The 22,584-nt window shown below is 48.5% G+C and overlaps 1 protein-coding gene across 1 annotated transcript in view; it reads right to left on the bottom strand.

The window, feature by feature from the left end:
• KL (klotho) overlaps positions 1-22,327 on the bottom strand; it is a 380,550-nt gene extending 358,223 nt beyond the window's left edge. The window contains exon 1 of the mRNA XM_085621688.1: positions 21,282-22,327. Within this exon, the coding sequence (XP_085477814.1) occupies positions 21,282-22,010 (729 nt within the window). The 5' untranslated portion in view covers positions 22,011-22,327. The remainder of the gene's footprint in view (positions 1-21,281) is intronic.
• Between the last annotated feature and the right edge of the window lie 257 nt (positions 22,328-22,584).

Here is a 22,584-nt window from a genome sequence, read left to right as displayed (position 1 = left end):
GCAGGTTGTGTGCTTCTTGGTTCAAGGTTTCCTATTGACTTGTGTTAGCTGGAAAACGCTGCCGTGATGCATGAGTTCGGGTGCACAATGCTTTCAGCAAAACAAGGCAAAACAATGTCAGCAGTTACCATGAGTACACTGCACCTAACACAAGAGCAGTGGCGGTAGGTATCTCGGAAGAGTGGTGAGGTGAGGGAAGGCAGCTGGGGGGAAAGGGAGCACAGGGGACGGACGACAAAAAGAAACAAAAAAAGACAACTTAACTACCGCATCACTGGATTGCCGCTAGGCACTCCTCTAGGCTTCTCTTCTCCGCAGGCACAGGCTCCACTGGCCAATCCTGAGGCTGCTCTCATGCTGCTGGTGTCAGCATAAAAGCGTTGTCAGGACTGGCCTGAGCACCGTGAATGTGCACTTCCAGTTAGACTGAGAGCCTGTGCCTGCTGTCTCCAACCCAGCAAGGCAGCTCGGGTTGGAGACAACTTCAGTGCGCATGACAGTTTGGTCGGAACAAACCGTCATGCACACTGATAACAGTGCTAAACACTTACTCTCGCCTCTGCCCCCCACTTGGCCCCCAAAAATCATCAGATAGGAAAATAAAGTTTAGTATGCCTGAACTCAGAATGTTAAAATGCATATTTTAGTGACGGTGATTTTTACATTCTGTGTTTGAAAATACCACTTTTAGAAAGTAGGTATTTTCATGCTTAGCCATCCAGTGTGCCTCTGCTAGTATGTGTATTGACTGTCTGGCTTTGGAGTGGCAGGGGCTGGGGATGTGCAGTGGCTCCAGAGAGTCTGGATGAGTCAGCGCTAGGCTGAATAGGCCTGGTCTGCATTTGGAGTGGTGGGAGGAGTAGCACCTGCACCTGAATAGGGATGTGCCTGCCTTCCACAATGATGGATCCACCCCCTGTGGTGTGTCTGGAGCCAGGCCTCACACTGACAATGGAGGTTTTTGTGCAATTGCAAAGTGCCCCTCCAGAACTGGTTTGGACAGGGCTCAGAACCCTGGACCAGGAGAGAACAAAGAGATTTACTGTATAAAAAGAGGGGCCAATATCCCAGACTTTTAGTTTAGATTACTGCTGAACTAAAGAACCTGCCAGGAAGAAGAACTAGGAAAGCTGGAGGACGAGTACTTCCCCTATGCTGTTTCCTGTTGGGGTTGGTTTGCAGTGGTTGCTTCTGTCTTGGGTAGGGAAAGGACTGGACTGTGCTTTCATCATCCTGCTGTTAAAGTGTTCTCCAAGGGCTTGAAGAAGAGCTTGCCTCCTGTTGGAAGTCTCAGGGACAGAAAAGACTTCAACTATCACTTCTGGGAATCAAGAACCTTTTCCAAGGAGAAGAGCTGGAGAAGCTGAGGAGGAATGCTGCCTCTGTGCTGTTTGCTGTCTGGGGTTGGACTGAAGTTGCTACTTGCTGCCAAGGAAAGGAGAAAGGACTATGCTGCTTGCTGTGTCCCCTGCTTGAGGAAGATCTCCAAGGGCTTGAAACTGAGCTTCCCTCCTGGTCTGAAGTCTCAGTGACACAATGACTTCATCACCAGCTCCCCTGAACTTCCTTTTTGGAAGTTCTGACCTGCTAAGAGGTGCCTGCTGTTGTTTTGGGCCTCTGGAGGCTGTTTGCCACTGGGAGCTGGGAAAAGTAACGCAACTTCAAGAAGTGTGACGCATCCGCACCTGTTTCCAATGCGTCGCCGAAGAAATAGTCGCAGCGCCTGACCGCGGCTTGAGAAATTGCCACACGGCGCATCGAGTGAACCGATCTCGGAAGTCCAAGATCACTGCACCGATTCTGATGCAAGGCCTACTGTGTGGCTTCAGGAACCCACGCATAGTCACGGATCATCGCATTGCATCGAGCACCAAGTCTGTCGCATCATTGGGGGACGTAGTAAGAAACCGGTGCATCATCTCCCCACGCAGTGAGAAACTGACGCATCACCTCCTCTCCGGTAAGGAACCAATGCATCACCTCCCCTGCGCAGCAGTAAGGAAGTGACGCATCACCTCCCCCAGAGCAAGGAACCGACGCATCACATTCCCTGAGTGTAAGGAGCCGGAGCATCACTTTCCCTGCGACCTTTTTTGTTTGTGTGTGCTCAACGCATCCATGGTGCTTTGTATGAAAAGTGTAGCATCTGCAATTTGCTTTGAACTGAACTATTTCTACCATTTGAAAGTCATAGTTTTATTACTGTATTGTTTATTTTTGTTGTTTGGTCTTGTTTGGTTTAGATAAAGATTACTTATTTTTCTAAACTGGTGTGGTGTTCATTTGTAGTGTTTTCACTGTATTTTTGTATATGTTTACAAATGCTTCAATCAATCAATCAATCAATCAATCAGGGGTTTATAGAGCGCGCTACACACCCGTGAGGGTCTCAAGGTGCGGGGGGCAGCTCCGAATCAGTCGAAGAGCCAGGTCTTGAGGTTCTTGCTTAACGTGTACAGGGTTGGGGAGCGTCTGATGTTCACCGGGAGCTCATTCCAGGTCTTGGCCGCGATGTAGGAGAAGGCTCTCCCGCCTGCCCTGTTTCTGTGGATGCGGGGGACCTCTGCCAGGGCAAGGTCGGTGGAGCAGAGGTTCTTCTTGGGTACGTGGAAGGATAATCTCTCGTTGAGGTATTTGGGTCTGGTATTGTTGAGGGATTTGTAGGCGTGGGTGAGAAGTTTGAAGGTGATCCACTACTCGACGGGAAGCCAGTGGAGGTCTCGTAGGTATTGGATCATGTGTTTGTGGCGCGGTGTCCCGAGGACAAGTCTGGCTGAGGCGTTCTGGATGGTTTGGAGTTTGTGTAGAAGAGTTTTGTTGATTCCGGTGTATAGGGCGTTGCCGTAGTCCAGTCTGCTGGTTATGAGTGTGTGGGTGACGGTCTTTCTGCAGTCGGGGGGATCCATTTGAAGGTCTTGCGGGAGATGCGCAGGCAGTTGAAACTGGTGGAGGCGACGGCGTTGATCTGGCGGTTCATGGACAGGGAGGAGTCGAGGATGATACTGGTCTGTGGGTGTGGGTGGATTCCCGAGGGTGGTGGGCTACCAGGTGTTGCCCCAGGCGGAGGTGCAGGGTCCGAGGGTGAGGACCTCAGTGTTCTCTGAGTTGAGCTTCAAGCAGCTGTCTTTTATCCAGGCTGCCACGTTCTTCATTCCTTCCTGGAGGTTGAGTCTGGTGTCTTCGGGATTATTTGTGAGTGAGAGGATGAGCTGGGTGTCATCGGTGTAGGATACGATGCTGAGCCCATGCTGTCTGACGATGGTGGCGAAGGGGGCCATGTAGATGTTGAAGAGCGTGGGGCTGAGCGAGGATCCTTGCGGTACTCCGCAGTTGATATCAGTGGGTTCGCAGAGGAAGGGAGGGAGTCTGATCCTCTGGGTTCGGCCGGAGAGAAAGGATTGGATCCAGTCCAGGGTGGCTCCTTGTATTCCTGCGTCGTGGAGTCTGGCTGCGAGCGTGTGATGTGAGACTGTGTCGAATGCTGCGTAGATGTCTATAAGGATCAGGACCTTGGTGTGTCCCAAGTCGAGTAGCATGCGGATGTCGTCTGTGACGGCAAGGAGGGCGATCTCGGTGCTGTGGTTCGTGCGGAATACGGACTGGGAGGCGTCCAGGATGGCTTTCTCTTCTATGAAAGCGGTCAGTTGGGTGTTAGCGAGTCTCTCTGTGACTTTGGCCGCGAAGGGGAGGAGAGAGATGGGCCGGTAGTTTTTCAGGTCTGTAGGGTCGGCCGTTGGCTTCTTGAGGAGGGGTTTAACCTCCACCCGCTTCCAGATGTCTGGGAAGATGCCGGACCTGAAGGAGGCATTGATGGTTCGTTGTAGTTTGGGTGCAATAGCGAAGGCTGCCCTGTGGAATATGTGCGGTGGACAGGGGTCCGTAGGTGCTCCTGAGTGGGTTTTCTTCATGGTAGCGTGGATGTGTTCTGCAGAGGCAGGGTTCCAGGTCATGATGGTAGACTTATTGGAAGCGTGGGGGGGGGTGTTTGGCGTCTGTTCACTGAAGTTGTCGTAGAGGGCCTTGATCTTCAGATGGAAGTAGGAGCTGAGCTTGTCTCAGAGTTCCTGAGAGGGTGTGATGTCTGTGGCTTCACTGGGGGGTTTTGCGAACTGCTGTATGATATTGAACAGTTCCTTGGAGTTGTTCACATTGGTCTGGACTTTGATCCTTATGAAGGTCCGTTTGGTGTCTCTTATGCGCTGGTGGTATTCCTTCAGGGTGTCCCTGTGGTTGATCCATGCTTCCGTAGTTTTCTGGTTTCACCAGGTTTTCTCTAGGCATCTGCAGGAGCGTCTGGCTTCTTGTAATTCTGTGGTGAACCAGGTGGCCTTCAGAGGGCGTGGTTTGGTCGGGCAGCGGAGGGGTGCGAGCTTGTTGGCGCAGCAGGAGATCCAGCGGTACAGTTCCACGGCTGTGGCATTGGTGTCAGGCATGGTGCTGGGGGAGTCTTGAAGGAGGGTAGTGTTGAGGTGTTCTTCCGTGACCTTGCTCCAGTTCCTTCGCAGCGGGTGGCTTGGGTGCAGTGGTGGTGTTGAAGGTAAACTGGACGCAGTGGTGGGCCGTTCAGAGGGGCTGGGTGGTTGTCCCTCCCACAAAGATGGGGTCGAGGGTGAGTCCAGCTCTGTGAGTGGGCATGTTGACCAGCTGCTTCAGGCCGAGGTTGGCGAGTTTTTCGAGGAGGGTGGTGGAGTCGGGGTCGAGGTGGAAGTTCAGGTCCCCAAGTAGAATGTAGTCCGTGGAGGTGATGGTGTGGGGTGCGGCGAGCTCGGCGATGTCTGCAGATGTGCGTGCCACGCAGCGTGGTCCTGAGGCTGGTCTGGATCTGGAAGTGGAGGTGGTCTGTGTTGGAGTGGGGGTCGCTTGTGCTGGATGTGGAGAGTCGGAGGGGGGTCTTGATTGCAATTGCGAGTCCTCCTCCTGGATGGTGGGGGCTTTCCTCTCTATGGATCTTGTAGCCGTCGGGGATGGCAGTGGCGATGTTGGGGTCGAGGTGGCGGTGGTCCAGATTTCCGTGAAGAAGGCGACGTCGGGTGAGAGGGTGTCGATCAGATCCCAGATCTCTATGGCATATTGGTGAAGGGAGCGTACGTTGAGGAGAACGCAGGTTAGGGTTTCTGTGGTGCGTGCATCATGCGTGCCTTCAGTGCTAGTGGTGGTTGTGTCGATGGTGAATGATCTGCGGCAGAGTCTGCATGAGAATGGCCCATGGGTGGTGTTTGGCAAGGATCTTTCGCAGTTGGTGAGTCTTCCAGGGTAGAGAGCGTGTAGTGCGGTAGAGTTGTATCGGCGGGGTCCTGGAGATCCAGGGTTCCTGGCGCTGGTCGCGTGCAGGTCATGGACAGGCGCAGACGGCTTGCCTTAGGCGCTCCTTTGGCGTGCCAGCGGCGTGACCGAACAACGGTCTCCATTTGAGTAAGGGAGGGGAGAGGGACGTGCAGCTGGGAGGCGGGGGCGGGTTGCGGCGAGAAAGAAAAACGATGACAATGCATCTGAAAACACAGAGGACTACAGTACAATCCAATTATGCAGTGAAACGGTGGTAAAAACCCAGAAGGACTACAGTACCAGCGTTAAGGGCTACAGTGGGGGAATGCAGGGGAAAATAAAAAACAACGAGAACCACCTTTACACACTGCCTCTGAGATAAGCCTGTCTGACCGTGCAAAGCTACCAAGGGGGTGAGCAGGGATTATTTTAGAAGTGTATCCCCTTACCCTGACTAGAAGCAAGGGTCCCTATTTGGACAAAGGTACCTACCTCTGCCAACTAGAGACCCCCATTTCTAACAATGTGCTATAACATACAAGTTAGTTTATCTTCAGCTCTGTGTCTGGGTGTTGTAGCGGAGGTTTCAGAAAGAGGGGTCGCAGGTGTGATCATGCAAGTGGCTTTGGCTTACAGTTCATCCGCTTTCCTCTGCTGAAGTGGTAACTTGACCTTGTCATGATTTCGCACTTCCAGTTGGAAAGATGGACCATCAACACAAAACAGGTGAGGTGCTTTCTCTTCCGTATTGCATCACTACCATAGCACAGTGTTTTATGGTACCCAGTTGTATGCATGATCCTGCGGGCCTCGACAAAGGAGGGTCATGAATTCTGTTTGATCGCCTGAGTTAGTTTTGGCTTTAGAATTCAGTGGGCTAACGCAGTAGTGTGTTATGTTTAGCATGGGCCCTTGTGCAAGGAAAGGCACGGACCCCGTGGTCGCTGGTTGAATGATATAAAATACAGCAATAATGAGGGTTCAGGAGGATCCTCTGGCCCATTGGCCCAGGTACCACTGCACCTGCTGCACTATAGGAAGCTCATTGAAAATCAGTCCTGAAATCCCAGCGCTGTCAAAACCAACACTGCATGTTAGACCTTGGTCCACTCCTGTGAGCCTCATGTGCACAACTATTTGCCATTTGAATAAATCCCCCTTTCTTTCTATATCACCTTCGTAGTTTATTCAGCTGCAAGCCAGACCAGGGTTCCCCCTCTCGCACAGCCCCCACTGCCTTACTGTGACCCCGAGAATGATCTGAGTACAATAGCTGCCAGCCTGCCAGGTAATTAAAAGTGGACTACGGCCTGCAAGTGATCCCTTCAAAGCTGCTGTGTCAGCTTGGCATGGCAGCTGGGGAATTTCTGGAAGCCTATGGTGCCCGGGCTGACTTGGTACAGGAGCAAATATCCAGAGCTATGGCTGCATCTGACCGGCAACGCCAGCAGGGGGCAGTGTCTTCTTGGCTCGAAATAGAATGTATCAAAACGCCCCGTTTACACTGAATAGAATTGTTTGAAACTGCTACTTACAAACAGGGTTGGATTGGGGAACGATTAGGCGCGGGCCGACAAAAAAACATTAGTGGGCCACATTCGCAGATCGCAACTTTTTGCAATAAACTACTTGGTTACGGCTATGCAGTAATTAAAGTATTGCAAGGTTTATAGGGCCAGTACTTAAATTATAAATTAACATTCCAATGGAAAAAATATAGGCTGGAAGTTCAGAATTATGAAAAATTATAGGAACTTTTGTTTAATGTCTTTTCTATCTTTAAGTTTGATGTGTGTGTTTTTATTAATGTCTGCTGGGAAACAGGTAATGGTACAGACCTAGACTGCCTTTGCATTCACCCTGGGCATTTAGATGTTGATGTTTACAGTACTTAAAATAGTTCCTCCAATGCTCAGAGACTGGAAAAAAAGTGTATCTCATTTTTTTAAACTAGTAACATCACATGTAATTTCTAATAAAGGGAATTATGCTAGTGTGTAAATGCAAAAATAAATTTAAAAAATAGAGTCATTTTCCTCAAATACATGCAGTTTTATATATCATGAAATTGCCCCAGATGCATTAGAGAGCTTTACATGAGCACCAGATAACATTACAGACGGTCAGACTCACGTGTTTTTGGCTCCTGTCGATTAGTGACTTGCCCAGAATCACGAGATGTTGAGGCGAGATTGAGACTTAAACCCAGTTTTAAGTCAGGCAAAGGAGAACAGCAGAGACTAATTTGCATGGAAATTCCTGTTCCATGCAGAGTGGGGAGACACAAATAAATGAAGAAACCCCCTTGCTGGCTGTGTCGCCAACAGCTCTGGTCCTCACCCCTGCACCAGCCTGAAAAGCAAGTGCTAATGGCTTCCCATCAGCAGCTCCTGAGGCCACTGTCTGAAAGGAGCCAGAGGGCAGACACGCCTCATTGTCATTCTGCCTCTTCAGTGAGGCGACCTGACTTTAATATTCATCAGGTCAGGCTCATCATATGTATGCCAATGTCTTAACCAATCTCTCCCGATAAAGCTTGATGCACCAAATCGGCCTGCACCTGGGGGTCTAGTTGATTTACTGGGTTCCAGAAGTGACGCCAGCCCCTCATTATACCCGGTCCATTCTAGACTTACACAGGAGGACCCGATATCAGGAATTAAAAAGTAATCAGTACAGGTTGTAAGGAATTAACAGTTTCTTTCATGGAACGTGGCAGGGCTAGTTTCTAAAAAAGACAACAATGACTGGTTATCCTTTATTGGAAATGTTGATGTTATTTGTTGTCAGGAGACTTGGGCCTTTGATTGATGGTTTTAGATCCTTTTGCTTCCCTGCTGTCCCATCCATCGCAGGCAGGCGTAAGGGGGGATTTTTAGTTATGGTTTCTACCTCAATAAGGAATTTGATTGTCAATACACTGTTCAATAATCCTTGTTACCTGATACTAGAATTGTCTCAGCTGGGGGTTTTTAATATTATTCTGATTCATTTTTATTATAAATTATTTCACAACACAGCCAGTCGGGATCATTGAGGATTTAGAATCTTAAATCACAGAAGTAATTAATAAATACCCGACTGGTACTTCCCGTATTTGGGTGGGAGATTTTAAAATTCTTAAATGTATATATGGTGGGATGCAGGTGTGTGATATTAAAGGCGGCCGAAGAGAGAATGTTAGCCATTTTCACCATTTAGTATATGGCGAAGCATTGACTAGAATTCTTCCAATTAACAATTTGTCCTTTGCATCAGATGTAAGTGGTGGTAGCCACATGAACGATCTGACTTTTGTTGGGAGACGAAAGGCAGTATTATTGACCACATTCTTCTGTCCAATGACCTGGTGTCTTTGTTAAAATAATATGAGGTATACCCATCGCCATTTAGTGACCAATACCCAATTAGCATTAACCTCTCTTTCCCACAGCATGCTTTTCCCACTCCTAATTCCCTTTCAAATTATGCGCCCAACAGGGGAGTATGATGAAAATGGAAATATGAGGACCCTAACAAAGTGTTTTTAGATTTACAAACTAGTAATCAGACCGAGATCTCATGCTGTCTTGTGGATTCCACGGAACCAGTTTGCATATGCAATAGTTTTACCAAGATATGCAAAACGGTCTCTGAAATTTTTTTTATAGAAAAACCCCGCAAGGATCGCCCCGCTCAATCCTGGTTCATCTCCGAACGCACAAATGCTTACAAAACCTTAAAAAAGGTTAACGGGGAACTTGGTAGAGTCATGGAAGAACTCCATAATAGTCCCTATCTTCAAAAAAAGAGCGAGTATATCCCCATCAAATTACAGGCCCATCTCATTGCTTGATGCCTCCGGGAAAATATTTGGAAGGGTAATTCTGGAAAAATTGGAAGCTTGGGCAGAAGAAATATCTTTTTTTTCAGAAGCCCAATATGGGTGCTGTCCGAGCTTGAGTACAACCGAGCAAGCCCTAACCCTGTCCCTAATCTTAGGTAAATATGTGGAGGCCAGGAGAGGAGCCATACACATGGCCTTTATGGACCTCTCCTGTGCCTTCGATCTAGTGGACAGAGATACCCTATGAGTTATCATGGGGTGAACAGGGGTTGATCCAGCCATATTGCTTTTTTTTTAAAAAGCCTTCACTGTGATACTTATATGCGGGTATGTTGTACCCAAAATGGAGTTGTCACGCCCCCTATTCAAGTCATTCGGCGTGTCAAACAGGGTTGTATAATGGCTCCTTTCTTATTTTCATTTTATATTAATGCCCTGGATACCTTTCTAACTTCTTGTACACTAGATGTCCCCAAAATGTGTTCACACCTAGTCCCCGTGCTTTTGTAGGCAGGCAATGCAAGTTTAATAGCCCGTACAACAAACAGATTACAAGCACTTTTAGATGGTTTTAATAATTTTATGCAGGAATTGAAGCTAAAAGTTAACCATACTAAATCCTATGTTATGACCTGTGGCCCAATAAATACCAGGTCGAACAATTTTTTTTATTGGGGGACTCCAATTTTAAAGACAACATTTTTTTGTTAACCCGGCATTTTATTCAATGACAACATGAAGTGGAAAAGATTATTTACCCAGAAGGCTCAGTCCATGGAAGCATCGTGTGAATCCATTTTTAGGTTTGCCAAGAAACTATGACATAAGCCCCCAAAGGAGATGATTATGCTTTATATAAGTATTGGCACATATTGGGCTGGAGTTTAGGGGTACTCTGCAGCTAAACCCTTACAGGTGGTACAGAAAACATTTTTAAATAGGCGACTGGGAACTCCAAAATCTACTCCAAGCTTCATAGCATACAATGAATTGGGGGTAAGCTTCCTAAAAGATAGGGTAGGCCTGTTCCCTATATTATTATGGAACAAAATTTGGTCCACTCCTGAATTGGCTGTTTCACGCAGAATAGTAGAGGAATGTCTATTGCAAAAGAATTGGACAGACGTGCAATGACAAATATGTTAAAAACAATTTTCAGGAGATGGGATTTAGTGATCTTTTTGAAAATCCGGGTATCATAAATACACACTACGAGGGCCGGATCAAGAAACAGTATTTATAAAAAAAAAGAGGATGCTAAAATCATAAAAGCTACTTGATATGGTGACCGTTCAGTAACACGTCCCGCTCTCGATCACTGAAGACACGAAGCCATACTTACTTTATCCATGTTAAAATCTCTGATTTTATCTTATATGATTAAGAGTGAACACAATTCATTACTTAATGGCCTTCCTTATTGTTCGCACCTGATTTGTGTCAGTATTGTGTTGTCCATGCAGAGGGAAGTCACCTCAGTCAACGAAGCACTTTATGCTATTTTGCACCTTGTACACATCTTTTACAAAACGGTTCCTCCGCCCCATACTCAGCGGAGGATCTTTTAATACACATTATGAGGGTTTGCATTATTTAGAGGGTCTTCAGCCTCCTTTGATGTTTTGCAGTTCTGAATTGTATCACTCAAGCGCTGGCATTAGGAAGAATTATGCATTGTCACTTTGATGCAGGTTCCGATGGATTCCTTAGTATGAATTTGGTTGGTATTAAGGGATTCCTATAGGTAATGTGAAATTTGTGTGCGATCAACATCATAGGGCTTTGTATTAATTCAACTTGAGATTGTAAGGAGAGAAAATATTTTAGCTTAAATTTGTTTCCATTGCGTTTTTATTGAAGTGCGAAATCTCTCTATATGTTGCTTATTGAGCTTTTGTGGTCAAGATCGACCGAATAAAGATAAATATGACGATATGATAATGATGTATGCAAAGGCCTTTGATGTTGCGCCCTTGTGGTGGAGACTGAGACCCTGAGGGGCACCAAAAAATACGGCCCACCGATGGGCCTCCACCATGGACCCGTCGGTCTGTGGCCGATTGCCCGCCGTGCCAATCCGAGGCTGCTTACACACCGTGTGAAGTTGTGAGCTGCTTTCAGCATCCTCTGCTCTAGATCACACCGGAACCAATCCTCAGAGGAGCGCCCATGATGGCTAAACACCGTTGTTTTTGGCAGTGTTTCTTTATTGGGTTTCCGCATTGCCCCCCTCCCTCTGTTTTCATTAACGTATTTGTTTAACTTAATGATTCTCCCTTTTTTTTAGCAGTTTTATATAGTGCGAACTCGACAAGAAGGCAATGATGGGCTTAACATGAGCACAAGTTACATTGCACAAGGACCGTTTTCTTTTTTAGTCACGGGGGTGGGATTAGGTGATCTGTCGAGAATCAAGGGGTTGAGCCGACGCCGAGACTCGAGCCTGGTTCCCAGCTCCCAAGTCGGCAGCTCTAGCCGTAGCGCTACATACTCTCCCCGCCTTGTTCTTTACTGCTCCTCGCTTCTTTCGCTTTCGTTTTGATTCCAGGCCCTCTACCCTGTCAAATGAATCTAACACCTTCTGGCAGGACGCCCTCTGCTTCAGGACAATAGCTCACTCACTGAAGCGCTCGCGGCTGCTGAGATGCGTGTGTATCCTCTGGGCTCGAATTGCTCTCCCCGCCTGCGATCTCGTATTAAAGAAATGTTACAGTGAATGGTGGTTATAAACGGCCGTGTGAGTAAATGTGCGTCCTTGGAGGGAGCTGTCCAGCACTCGGAGCTCTCTCTGACGGCGTGCGCTGCTGTCCCTCCCATGAAGAGCTGCTGCTGTGTTCATGGCATTAGGAAGCAGGGCCGTCGATCTGCGCTACACAAATCCACGTGTGATCGCGGCCTGTGATTAACTTACCAGGATACTCACTACTTTTGCTGCGGAACGCAAGGGAGGTCCTCGCACCCCCGTGCTAACGTAGGGGTGGTCTAGCTCAGCACCCCCCCCCTCCCTCCTCAGAATGCCATTACAGGTAGGGACACACCCATCACTGGCTGTACTGTCGTTTGTGAGGGGCGGAGGGGGAAGGGACGCCACTATCAATGGTGCAGCGGGTGCAGTGGCACCGCGTCTAGGTCTTCGGGACCACGGGACCTTGAATATTAGATTGTTTTACTACGCAACCAGTGCTGAACGGGGGCTCAGTCATTTTCCTTTGCACTAGGGCCCCCTTGCTACGCTCCTTGGGGTGGGGGGGTTGGGGGGGGGGGCTCTGACTTCAATAAATTCACTGTAGACTGTAGAGTCTTCTGACGTAATTACGCACATCGATTAACTCAGGGCGTGAGGCTTAACGAGGCCACTCTGCTGCCCCCTAGTGATGGCGTTAGAACTGCCCTCCCGCATGAATAGGCCTGTTCATTAGAACAGCTGTTGGTCAGCAGCACCTATCAGCGGTGCTGCACTCGCTAGTGCAGCAGGTGCCGTGGCGCCAGTGCCCGCGGGTGTGAATGTCCAGCTGCATCCCGTTCGTGACTGCTCTTTATGACCCACCAAGAGGCGAAAGGACATATTTAGTTGCATTAAAGCCCACGGCATCCTTGTGAGCCAGCGGCCGCCAATCCCAACGGTGCCCGAATGGATCCATTCCATGAAAGGTCCGCGTGCCTCAGTCCGGGCCGCTTCAGATGGGACACTACTTGAACCCAGTCTCACCTCACGGACTGGACCAGGGGCCTCTCGAGAGACCCGCCCAGACTTGGCTAAACCCGATACGTAAAGAGGCTGAGTTAACACCCCAAGAAAGGTGCTCGGATTCAACCGGCCGGCACGGAGAGCCGCTCGTCGTCTTCCCAGGCCGGACGAGTCACGGGATTGAATGTCCTCACGTTTCATCAGACTGACTGATGCATTTATTAATCCTGGAGACCTCACCGAGGTGCTGGGGGTTGAGGACGGGCAAACACACGTGCAGTGCCCCTCTCTCAAGGATTGAGTCATGTCACCTGGAATGAATCATGCCCAGAATTACGCGGGGGCGGGGTGATTATATAGTAGTGTTCAGTAATTTATGTGAAATATGAAGGGCAAATTGTTCAGCAAGGCAAACGGCAAACTACGAGTCATGTTGTTTGATGTAATGCAAACATGTGGCGTATTATGTGATATTAATACTATTTACCATACATCTATACATTGGGAAGACGAGGCATATCCAAAATACAGACGTTTAAAAAATAAAACTATGAACGTTCATCAGACCCTATTCAAAACTGCATTCACAAACAATTTATAATGTTAGCCTATATAGAAGTACGAGGATACCATTTTACTAAGACAGTCCTTTCCTCCTCCGAGTGTGAAACAGTCAGCGGTAAAGGTGCGCAGTGCTGCGCTCAGCAGAATACACCTGCATGGGCACATTTCTTGCAGTAGAAGGAGTGCCTCTCGTTAGCTGCAGTTTTGTATGTTCACACTACAGGGTCTTGGGGAGGACGCATTCCCATTAAGAATCAATCGGGCAGAGAAATAGTCTGCATTACGCGTCTAATAGGCAGATGTGTTTTAAAGAATCTATACCATGGTCACTCGCAAACAGTTTCCCAGGGGCCACAAAGTTTGGCCTGTGATGTGACCGAGGGATGCACTGACTCCAGCAGAGTGGCGGTATGTGTTGGGGTGGTGGGGCGGGGGGGGGGGGGGGGGGTTGGCAGTAAGATGGGTGCTGGGGAAGCAAAACATATACATCTAGTGTCTGAATTACGCAATGTGAAACCAAAAGCTTGGGATTAATCACAGCTTCTCCACATAACTAAATTGTGTGATCCCAGGCAATTGTTTTATTTCACTTTCCTTCCATTTTCTTCTGTATCACATATGGAGATTTTAAAATACATGACTTCAGGAAGTGTGCATACAAAACCTTCTCCTGTGTTTGATTTAGTAAACAATAATGTTGTTTATGTATAATATAAACCCAAGCCACCCAAGGAGTGCACATAACACCTGACTTGCCTCTTAGTTCACGATTGGCATTGTTGCCCTGTCGGGGGAATAATGAAAGTTTCTAAATTCATGTTTAAAAACTATCATTGTAAAAAAAAAAAGAAATACTTCCCATTGCACTGATATGATCTGATAATACTAACGGCTAGGGCGCTCGATCTCAGACCTGGGGAACTGCGTTCGAGTCTCGGCAATGACGCTGAACATCTTGTGATTTTGGGCAAATCACTTAATCTCCCCGTGCCTAACAAAGAATGAATGTGTGTCCTAATTTAACATAACTGGTGCTATGTAAAGCGCTCTGATACCTGATTAGATTCGGGTCAAGTTCGCGCTATATAAAACTCTGCAAAAAAAATAAAAAATAAGGTGAAGCAGTCCTGCATTTTAATGATATACTCATTTTGAATTTTGAACAGGTTATCAAACTTTTACACTTTTGCTGGAAGAGGTCTTTAAAAATGAAGTTATTTCTAAAGTTAAGTGATGCAGGACACCCATGTTACTTTCTTTCTTTAACTTAAATTAACCTTTAAATAAATGCTTGCCTATTTATTTAACATCTTTTTAATGTTCCTGCTGAGTGGTCCAGTGCTGATGTTGACTAGTGTACCACATGTAAAGGTCAAGAGGGCCGCATGCGGCCCTAGGGCCGTAATTTGAGTATCATGGATCTATACGATCCAAGACTTTAGACCTTACAATCGATGCAGACAGTTTTTGATTCTTAAACATTCAGAGGGTACTTTTGTCATAGCTGATGCATTGTGAGCAATGTCTGTGAGGTAAACATGATGGGGCCTGTTCACAAAATGCATTTTTTTGTAGCACGTTTTGTAGTATAACAAAATAAATACTTTCAAAGTGGAGAACTCCAAACCAGCTGTGGAGGATCCCTATGGCAGAGTATAGGGAAAATGAAAAAAGTTTACTAAACTAAAAAAAAAAGATATATATTTTTGCTGAATGTTAATTTGAATAAATGTATATATTTATTTTAAACCTAAAACTACATTTAAAAAAGGTACAGCACTGTTAACTTAATTTTAAATGTATATTTAATTAATGTTATATAATAAATAAAATGAACATTATTTTTCAGATTTTTAAATTTAAAAAAACTAATATCTAAAGTGAAAAATGAATGTTTACGCATTAATAATTATTAAATGGATCTATAGAATTTATTAAAAGTATGTAATTATATTGTAATACAGTGTATTATTACAATATTTTTAAATGTAAAACAGTTATTAACATATTTTACAATACAATTTAAAAGATACTATTTAAATTATTTTTTTAATAATTAACTATATTTAATTATATTTTGTAACTATTTTAAATAATTTATTTCAACATTATTTCCTATGGGATTTTATTTAACATACTAACTCCATTAATTTCTATGGGAGGGTGTTGCACTACCAGGGGTTGGCCTTGTGTGGTGCTAGATTCACTGTTACTGATACTGTTTTTTTTGTATTAACTTACGCTTGTAAGTGTGGCTCTACCCCTTTTTTCAGAGTTGCGTAAGTCTACACTTTAGAGTAATGTTACACTGGGACTTTGTAAATAAGGAAAAATAGTAAAGTTACTAAAAAATGTAAGGGTCAAATTATACTTGTAAGCTACCCAGAAGCACAAGTGTGGCTTACCTTTGTGAATAGCCCTGGTTGTGAATGAAGAGAAAATCAAAATATTGTCTTGCCTACGAATAAGTCAATGTTTCCAACCTCGCTGAATTAAACTCATAAATGTAAGATTTTTGTTCCTGCTACAGACAAAAGCCTCTTCCTGGTCCATTTACTGGTGCTATTGACGCTGTATGGACAATATTTCACTTCTTTAACATCTGAAAATAACAACCAACAGGTAAAATATGAACAGTTAACTTATGCTACGTGTCAAGCCATGTGTCACACTGAGCATGTGCACGTTTTCTAGTAATTTTTTTGTCTGAGGCAAAAATATTTTTGTTGCATCTGTACTTTATGAACAGATGGTGAATTAAGTGACAAGTGTGACAAACCGATAATCATGCGGGAAGACCCCTGATCACAGAAGCATATGCATTTAGTTGCCCTCCATGCCATGTGTGTCATTCAGCCCCAGTAGGCCATCCGTAAATATATTTGGTTCATCCTGCTGCTCAACTATTTACAATTAATTGCATATATTCTGTACTGTGAGCAACAATTTCAGATTCCAATTTGATTTGCAAATGTCCTTTGCCTATTTTAAAATTCACTAATCTTACAATTATTCAGTGGGATTCTACATTCTTGCTTTGAATGTTCAGAGTCACTCATATGAGTAATGTTGAGATTCTTATCCTGCGGTGACGTGGCGGGCAAAATAAAGATGGATTAAACCCAGATCTATGACCGGGGGAGTGCTTGAAAAGTTTCAACATTCCGTCCATCATTTTATTTTGTGATGTTGCTATGAGCGCCCTAAGTGGCTAAGGGTTTGCCCAGAAGTGGGTGCCTTGCTCCCTGCGCCACTGGATTCAAGCGAGCCTGGCTGATGAGGGGTGATTTCATGAAACCGGTCCCAGGATGTTTGTTTCCGGTCCAGGGAGGACCTGGCTTGGCAGTTCAGGGTGGACTGTTCCCATGGGGAGCAGGGTCAAGACTGATTTGCATATGACTGGGTCCTAACAGGGGTGATGTGGCGAGCAAAATAATGATGGCTTAAACCCCTAATCCCAGATCTGTGACTGGGGGTGAGTGTTTGAAAAGTTTCAGCACTCCGTCCATCATTTTATTTTGTGATGTTGCGAGGTTCTAATATTGCAATATTGTGTTTAATGTTCTCTTTCTGATATAATTCTGGCACTGGCTCTATTCTAATCTGCCATAATCTTACTTTTCCCTCATCCCTTCTCCAGACTGCTTATGTTACTGTACCTCACCTGTTCCATCTCCCATCTTCTCAGTGCCATTGTTCCCTCACCTGCCCCTCGGTGTGCCCCCTGTGTACCATTTTAACCTCACCGGTCCCCAGCCCTTCTCCCCAGGGGCCCTAATAAAGTGCCTCACCTGTTCCTCGCCTCAGTTCCTCAGCTCCATTGTTACCTGACCTGTCCCCCGCTCCTTCTCCCCAGGATCTCTGTTATAGTGCCTCACCTGTCCCACGCCTCATCTCCTCAATTCCATTCTAACCTCACCTGCCCCTTCTCCCAAGGGCTTCTATTCAAGTGCCCAATCAATTCCTTGCCTCAGGTTATCAGCACCAATCTTACCTCACCTGTCCCCCCTTCTCCCCAGTGGCTCTATTAAAGTGCCTCACAGGACCTTGCCTCATGTCCTCTGCACCGTTCTTACCTCACCTGTCTCCCGCCCCTTCTCCCTAGGGCTGCTGTTATACTGCCTCACCTGTCCGACGCTTCATCTCCTCAATTCCATTCTTAATTCACCTGCCCCCTTACCCTTCTCCCCAGGGCTTCTATTAAAGTCCCCAACTTATTCCTCACCTCAGGTTCTCACCAACATTCTTACCTCATCTGTCTCCCGCCCCTTCTCCCGAGGGCATCTATTAAAGTGCCCAACCTGTTCCTTGCCTCAGGTCCTCAGCACCATTCTTACCGCACTTGTCCCCTGCCTCTTTCACCCAGGGACTCTGTTATAGTTCCTCACCTCAGATTATCAGCACCATTCATACCTCACCTGTCCCTTGCCCCTTCTCCCCAGGGGCCCTATTAAAGTGCCTTACCTGTTCCTCACCTCAGGTTCTTAGTACCATTCTTACCTCACCTGTCCCCCTCCCCTTCTCCCCAGGGGCCCTATTAAAGTACCCAACCTGTTCCTTGCCTCAGGTCCTCAGCACCATTCTTACCTCACTTGTCCCCTGCCCCTTCTCCCCAGGACCTCTGTTATAGTGACTCGCTTGTTACTTACCTCAGATTCTCAGCACCATTCATACCTCAAGTGTCCCCTGCCCTTCCCCCCAGGTGCCCTAATAAAGGGCCACACCTGTTCCTCACCTCAAGGTTCTTAGCACCATTCTTACCTCACCTGTTCCCCCTTCTCCCCAAGGCCTCTGTTACAGCGCCTCACCTGTCTCTTGCCTCATCTCCTCAGTACCATTCTTACCTCACCTGTCCCCTGCACCTTCTGCCCAGGGCCTCTGGTATAGTGCCACATCTGTCTCAGGTCTCATCTCCTCAATTCCATTCTTACCTCATCAGCTCCGTCTCCCCAGGGCTTCTATTAAAGGCCCACCGTATTCTTCGCCTCAGGTTCTCAGCACCATTCTTACCTCACCTATACCCCAGCCCCTTCTCCCCGGGGGCTCTATTAAAGTGCCTCACCAGTTCCTCGCCTCAGGTCCTCAGCACCATTCTTACCTCACCTGTCTCCCACCCCTTCTCCATAGGACCACTGTTATAATGCTTCACCTGTCCCATGCCTCATCCCATCAAATCCATGCTTACCTCACCTGTTCCTTGCCTCAGGTCCTCAACACGTTACCTCATCTGTCCCCCACCCCTTCTTCACAGGGCTTCCATTAAAGTGCCTCACCTGTGCCACGCCTCATCTCTTCAATTCCATTCTTACTTCACCTGCCCCCTTACCCTTCTCCCCAGGGTGTCTATTAAAGTGCCCAACCTGTTCCTTGCCTCGGGACCTCCGCACCATTCATACCTCACCTGTCCCTTGCCCCTTCTCCCCACGGGCCCTATTAAAGTGTCTCTCCTTTTCCTCACCTCAGGTTCTTAGTACCATTCTTACCTCACCTGCCCCCTGCCCCTTCTACCCAGGGGCCCTATTAAAGTGCCTCACCTGCTCGTCACCTCAGGTTCTTAGCACCATTCTTACCTCACCTGTCCCCCGCTCCTTCTCCCCAGGGTCTCTGTTATAGTGTCTCACCAGTTCCTCGCCTCAGATCCTCAGCACAATTATTACCTCACCTGTCTCCCACCCCTTCTCCATAGGACCTCTGTTATAATGCTTCACCTGTCCCATGCCTCATCCCCTCAATTCTATTCTTACCTCACCTGTTCCTTGCCTCAGGTCCTCAACACGTTACCTCATCTGTCCCCCACCCCTTCTTCACAGAGCTTCCATTAAAGTGCCTTGCATGTCCCACACCTCATCTCCTCAGTTCCATTCTTACCTCACCTGTCCCCTACCCCTTCTTCACAGGTCTTCCATTTAAGTGCCTAACCTGTCTCTCGCCTCAGCACCATTCGTACCTCACCTGTCTCTTGCCACTTCTCCCCAGGGGCCCTATTAAAGTGCCTCACCTGTTCCTCACCTCAGGTTCTTAGCACCATTCTTACCTCACCTGTCCCCCGCTCCTTCTCCCCAGGGTCTCTGTTATAGTGCCTCACTTGTCCCACGCCTCATCTCCTCAGTCCCATTCTTACCTCACCTGTCCCCTACTCCTTCGTCACAGTGCTTCTATTAAAGTGCCTAACCTGTCTCTCGCCTCAGCACCATTCATACCTCACCTGTCCCTTGCCCCTTCTCCCCAGGGGCCCTATTAAAGTGCCTCACCTGTTTCTCACCTCAGGTTCTTAGTACCACTTTTACCTCACCTGTCCTTCTCCTCTTCTCCCCAGGGTCCCTATTAAAGTGCCTCAGCTGTTCCTCACCGCAGGTTCTTAGTACCATTCTTACCTGACCTGTCCCCCGCCCCATCTCCTCAGGGGCCCTTTTAAAGTGCCCAACCTGTTCCTTGCCTCAGGTCCTCAGCACCATTCTTACCGCACTTGTCCCCTGCTCCTTCTACCCAGGGCTCTGTTATAGTGACTTGCTTGTTCCTTACCTCATCTCCTCAGTTCCATTCTTACCTCACCTGTCCCCCACCCCTTCTCCCCAGGAGCTCTATTAAAGTGCCTCACCAGTTCATCGATTCACCTCCTCAGCACCATTCTTACCTCACCTGTCCCCCTTCTCCCCAGTAGCTCTACTACAGTGCCACACCTGTTCCTCATCTCCTCAGTACCACTCTTACCTCACCTGTCTCACCCCTCATCTCCTCAATGCCATTCTTACTCCACCTGTCCCCCGCTCTTTGCCCCCAAGGACTATATTACAGTACCTCATTTGTCCCTCACCGCATCGCCTCAGTACCATTCTTACCTCACCTGTCCCCCACCCCTTCTCTCAAGGACTTCTAGTAAAGTGCCCAACCTGTTTCCCCCCTCAGGTTCTCAGCATCATTCTTACCTCACCTGTCCCACACCCCTTCTCCCCAAAGCCTCTGTTATAATGCCTCATCTGTCCCACACCTCATCTCCTCAGTTCCATTCTTACCTCATTTGTCCCCCCCCCCCGCCCCTTCTCACCAGGGGCTCTATTAAAGTGTCTCACCTGTTTCGCGCCTCATCTCCTCAGTACCCTTCTTACCTCACCTGTCCCACGCTTCATCTCTTCAGTACCTTCTTACCTCACCTGTCCCCACGCCCCTTCTCCTCAGGGCCTCTCTTATAATGCTTCATCTGTCCCACACCTCATCTCCTCAGTTCCATTCTTACCTCATTTGTCCCCCCGCCCCTTCTCACCAGGGGCTCTATTAAAGTGTCTCACCTGTTTCACGCCTCATCTCCTCAGTACCCTTCTAACTCCACCTGTCCCACGTCTCAACTCTTCAGTACCCTTCTTACCTCACCTGTCCCACGCCTCAACTCTTCAGTACCCTTCTTACTTCACCTGTCCCACGCCTCATCTCCTCAGTACCCTTCTTACTTCACCTGTCCCACACCTCATCTCTTCAGTACCCTTCTTACCTCACCTGTCCCACGCCTCATCTCTTCAGTACCCTTCTTACCTCACCTGTCCCATGCCTCATCTCCTCAGTACCCTTCTTACCTCACCTGTCCCACGCCTCATCGCCTTAGTACCCTTCTTACCTCACCTGTCCGTTTCCTCGCGTGTTACCCGCCGTTCCTCTCCGACCGACTCTTTGGACACCTGTTCCTTATTCGTCCTTCCCGAGTCCCCACTGGTCCCCACCACTCCCCACTTCCAGTATCTCGCCGCCCATTTCCCGCGCTCGGAGGAGGAGTATGGGCGATAGGGGCCCCAATGTATACCCTCTGTTTTGAAAGTTAAAAACATACTCTAACTGGGGTCAAGTGGCCCCTCACACCTCGGGGCCCCGGTGCCACGTCGCCTGATGCGCAATGGACCGCTGCGGCCCTGTCCTCACTCCCGGCGCGCCCACTCCTTCCACTCTTACCTTGATGAGGTTGTGTGCCGCCTGGTAGCCCAGCTGCCGGCCCCCTCGCACCCCGGGGGGCAGCATGCCGGTGGCATAGCCGTGCCAGGCCACCACGTAGGGATTGTCCATGGTGATCCAGTACTTGACCTCCGCGCCGAAGGTCCGGAAGCAGAAGTGGGCGTAGTCCGTGAAGATGTCCACCAAGGTGTCGTTGGGCCAGCCCCCGTGCTGCTCCTGCAGCGCCTGCGGAAGGTCCCAGTGGTAGAGGGTGACCACGGGCTGCACCCCCATCTCCCGCAGCCGCCTCAGCAGCCCGCGGTAGTAGCCCAGCCCCGCCGGGCTCAGGCTGGACGCCGTGCCGTTGGGGAAGAGACGGGCCCAGGAGAGCGAGAAGCGGTAGTGGGAGACCCCCAGAGTGCGCAGCGCCTCCGTGTCCCGGTAGAGGCTGTTCAGGCTGTCGCTGGCCACGTCCCCGCTGGGCAGCCCCTGTTCGTGGGTGAAGGCGTCCCAGACAGTCGGGCCCTTGCCGTTCTGCCGCCAGCCCCCCTCCACCTGGTAGGCAGCGGTGCCCACTGACCACAGGAATCCCGGAGGAAAGGTGTCGTACAGGAAGAGGTCGTCCTCCGGGTAGGGCAGTCCAGCGAACTTATTCCAGATCCCCCGGCCGTCCCCGGGGTTCCCGTGCACGGAGGTGAACAGCAGCAGCCAGCACAGGGGCCCCTGCAAGGGCAGAACTCCCCGGGACATCCTGGTGATAGGACTGGCCTCTCTGTGGTGGGACCCGGGCAAGGTACGGGCTCACGGGGCGCTGCTGCCTGTGCGCATTAGGTCCTGCTCCGTGGACCCTGAGACACTCTCCTCCGCGCACACCAAAGTCCTCCTAAGCGGACGCCCGTGCGATCTGTGCTGCGTAGAAGATCCAGTCCCTTTAACTCAAGTCACACCGGCTGCTCGCAGCAGCGCCGATCTTAAGTGGCGCGCTGGAGGCGTTAATAATTACCTCAGCGTCCGTGAGTGGGGGTGGGCCACATAGGACTGTAAAATATTTACAGCCACGGATGCTTTATGTTATGTGATCAGAATGACAGATTATAAAAAGTGTGCGAACGGGGGTGAGGTGTCACGCCTCACGTGTGCGGTTGAGGTAACCCAATGGTCGCTTGGAAACGGCGCTGGAAACTTGTTGCTGTTCGTAAAACTCGCGGCACTTCTCTTTATGTGGGTACATTCCTCGCAGCCGCTCCGCTTGCACCGAGAGCACGCTGACGCTGCTTGGCACAAGGCACTCTGGAGAAAAGAGACGGGGCCAGGCTGTGAGAGG

The sequence above is a fragment of the Triturus cristatus genome, chromosome 8, assembly GCF_964204655.1.
Source record: "Triturus cristatus chromosome 8, aTriCri1.1, whole genome shotgun sequence".
NCBI classification, from domain to species: domain Eukaryota; kingdom Metazoa; phylum Chordata; class Amphibia; order Caudata; family Salamandridae; genus Triturus; species Triturus cristatus.
Note: the sequence above shows the minus strand (reverse complement) of the source record. Positions and strands in the feature narration are given on the sequence as shown.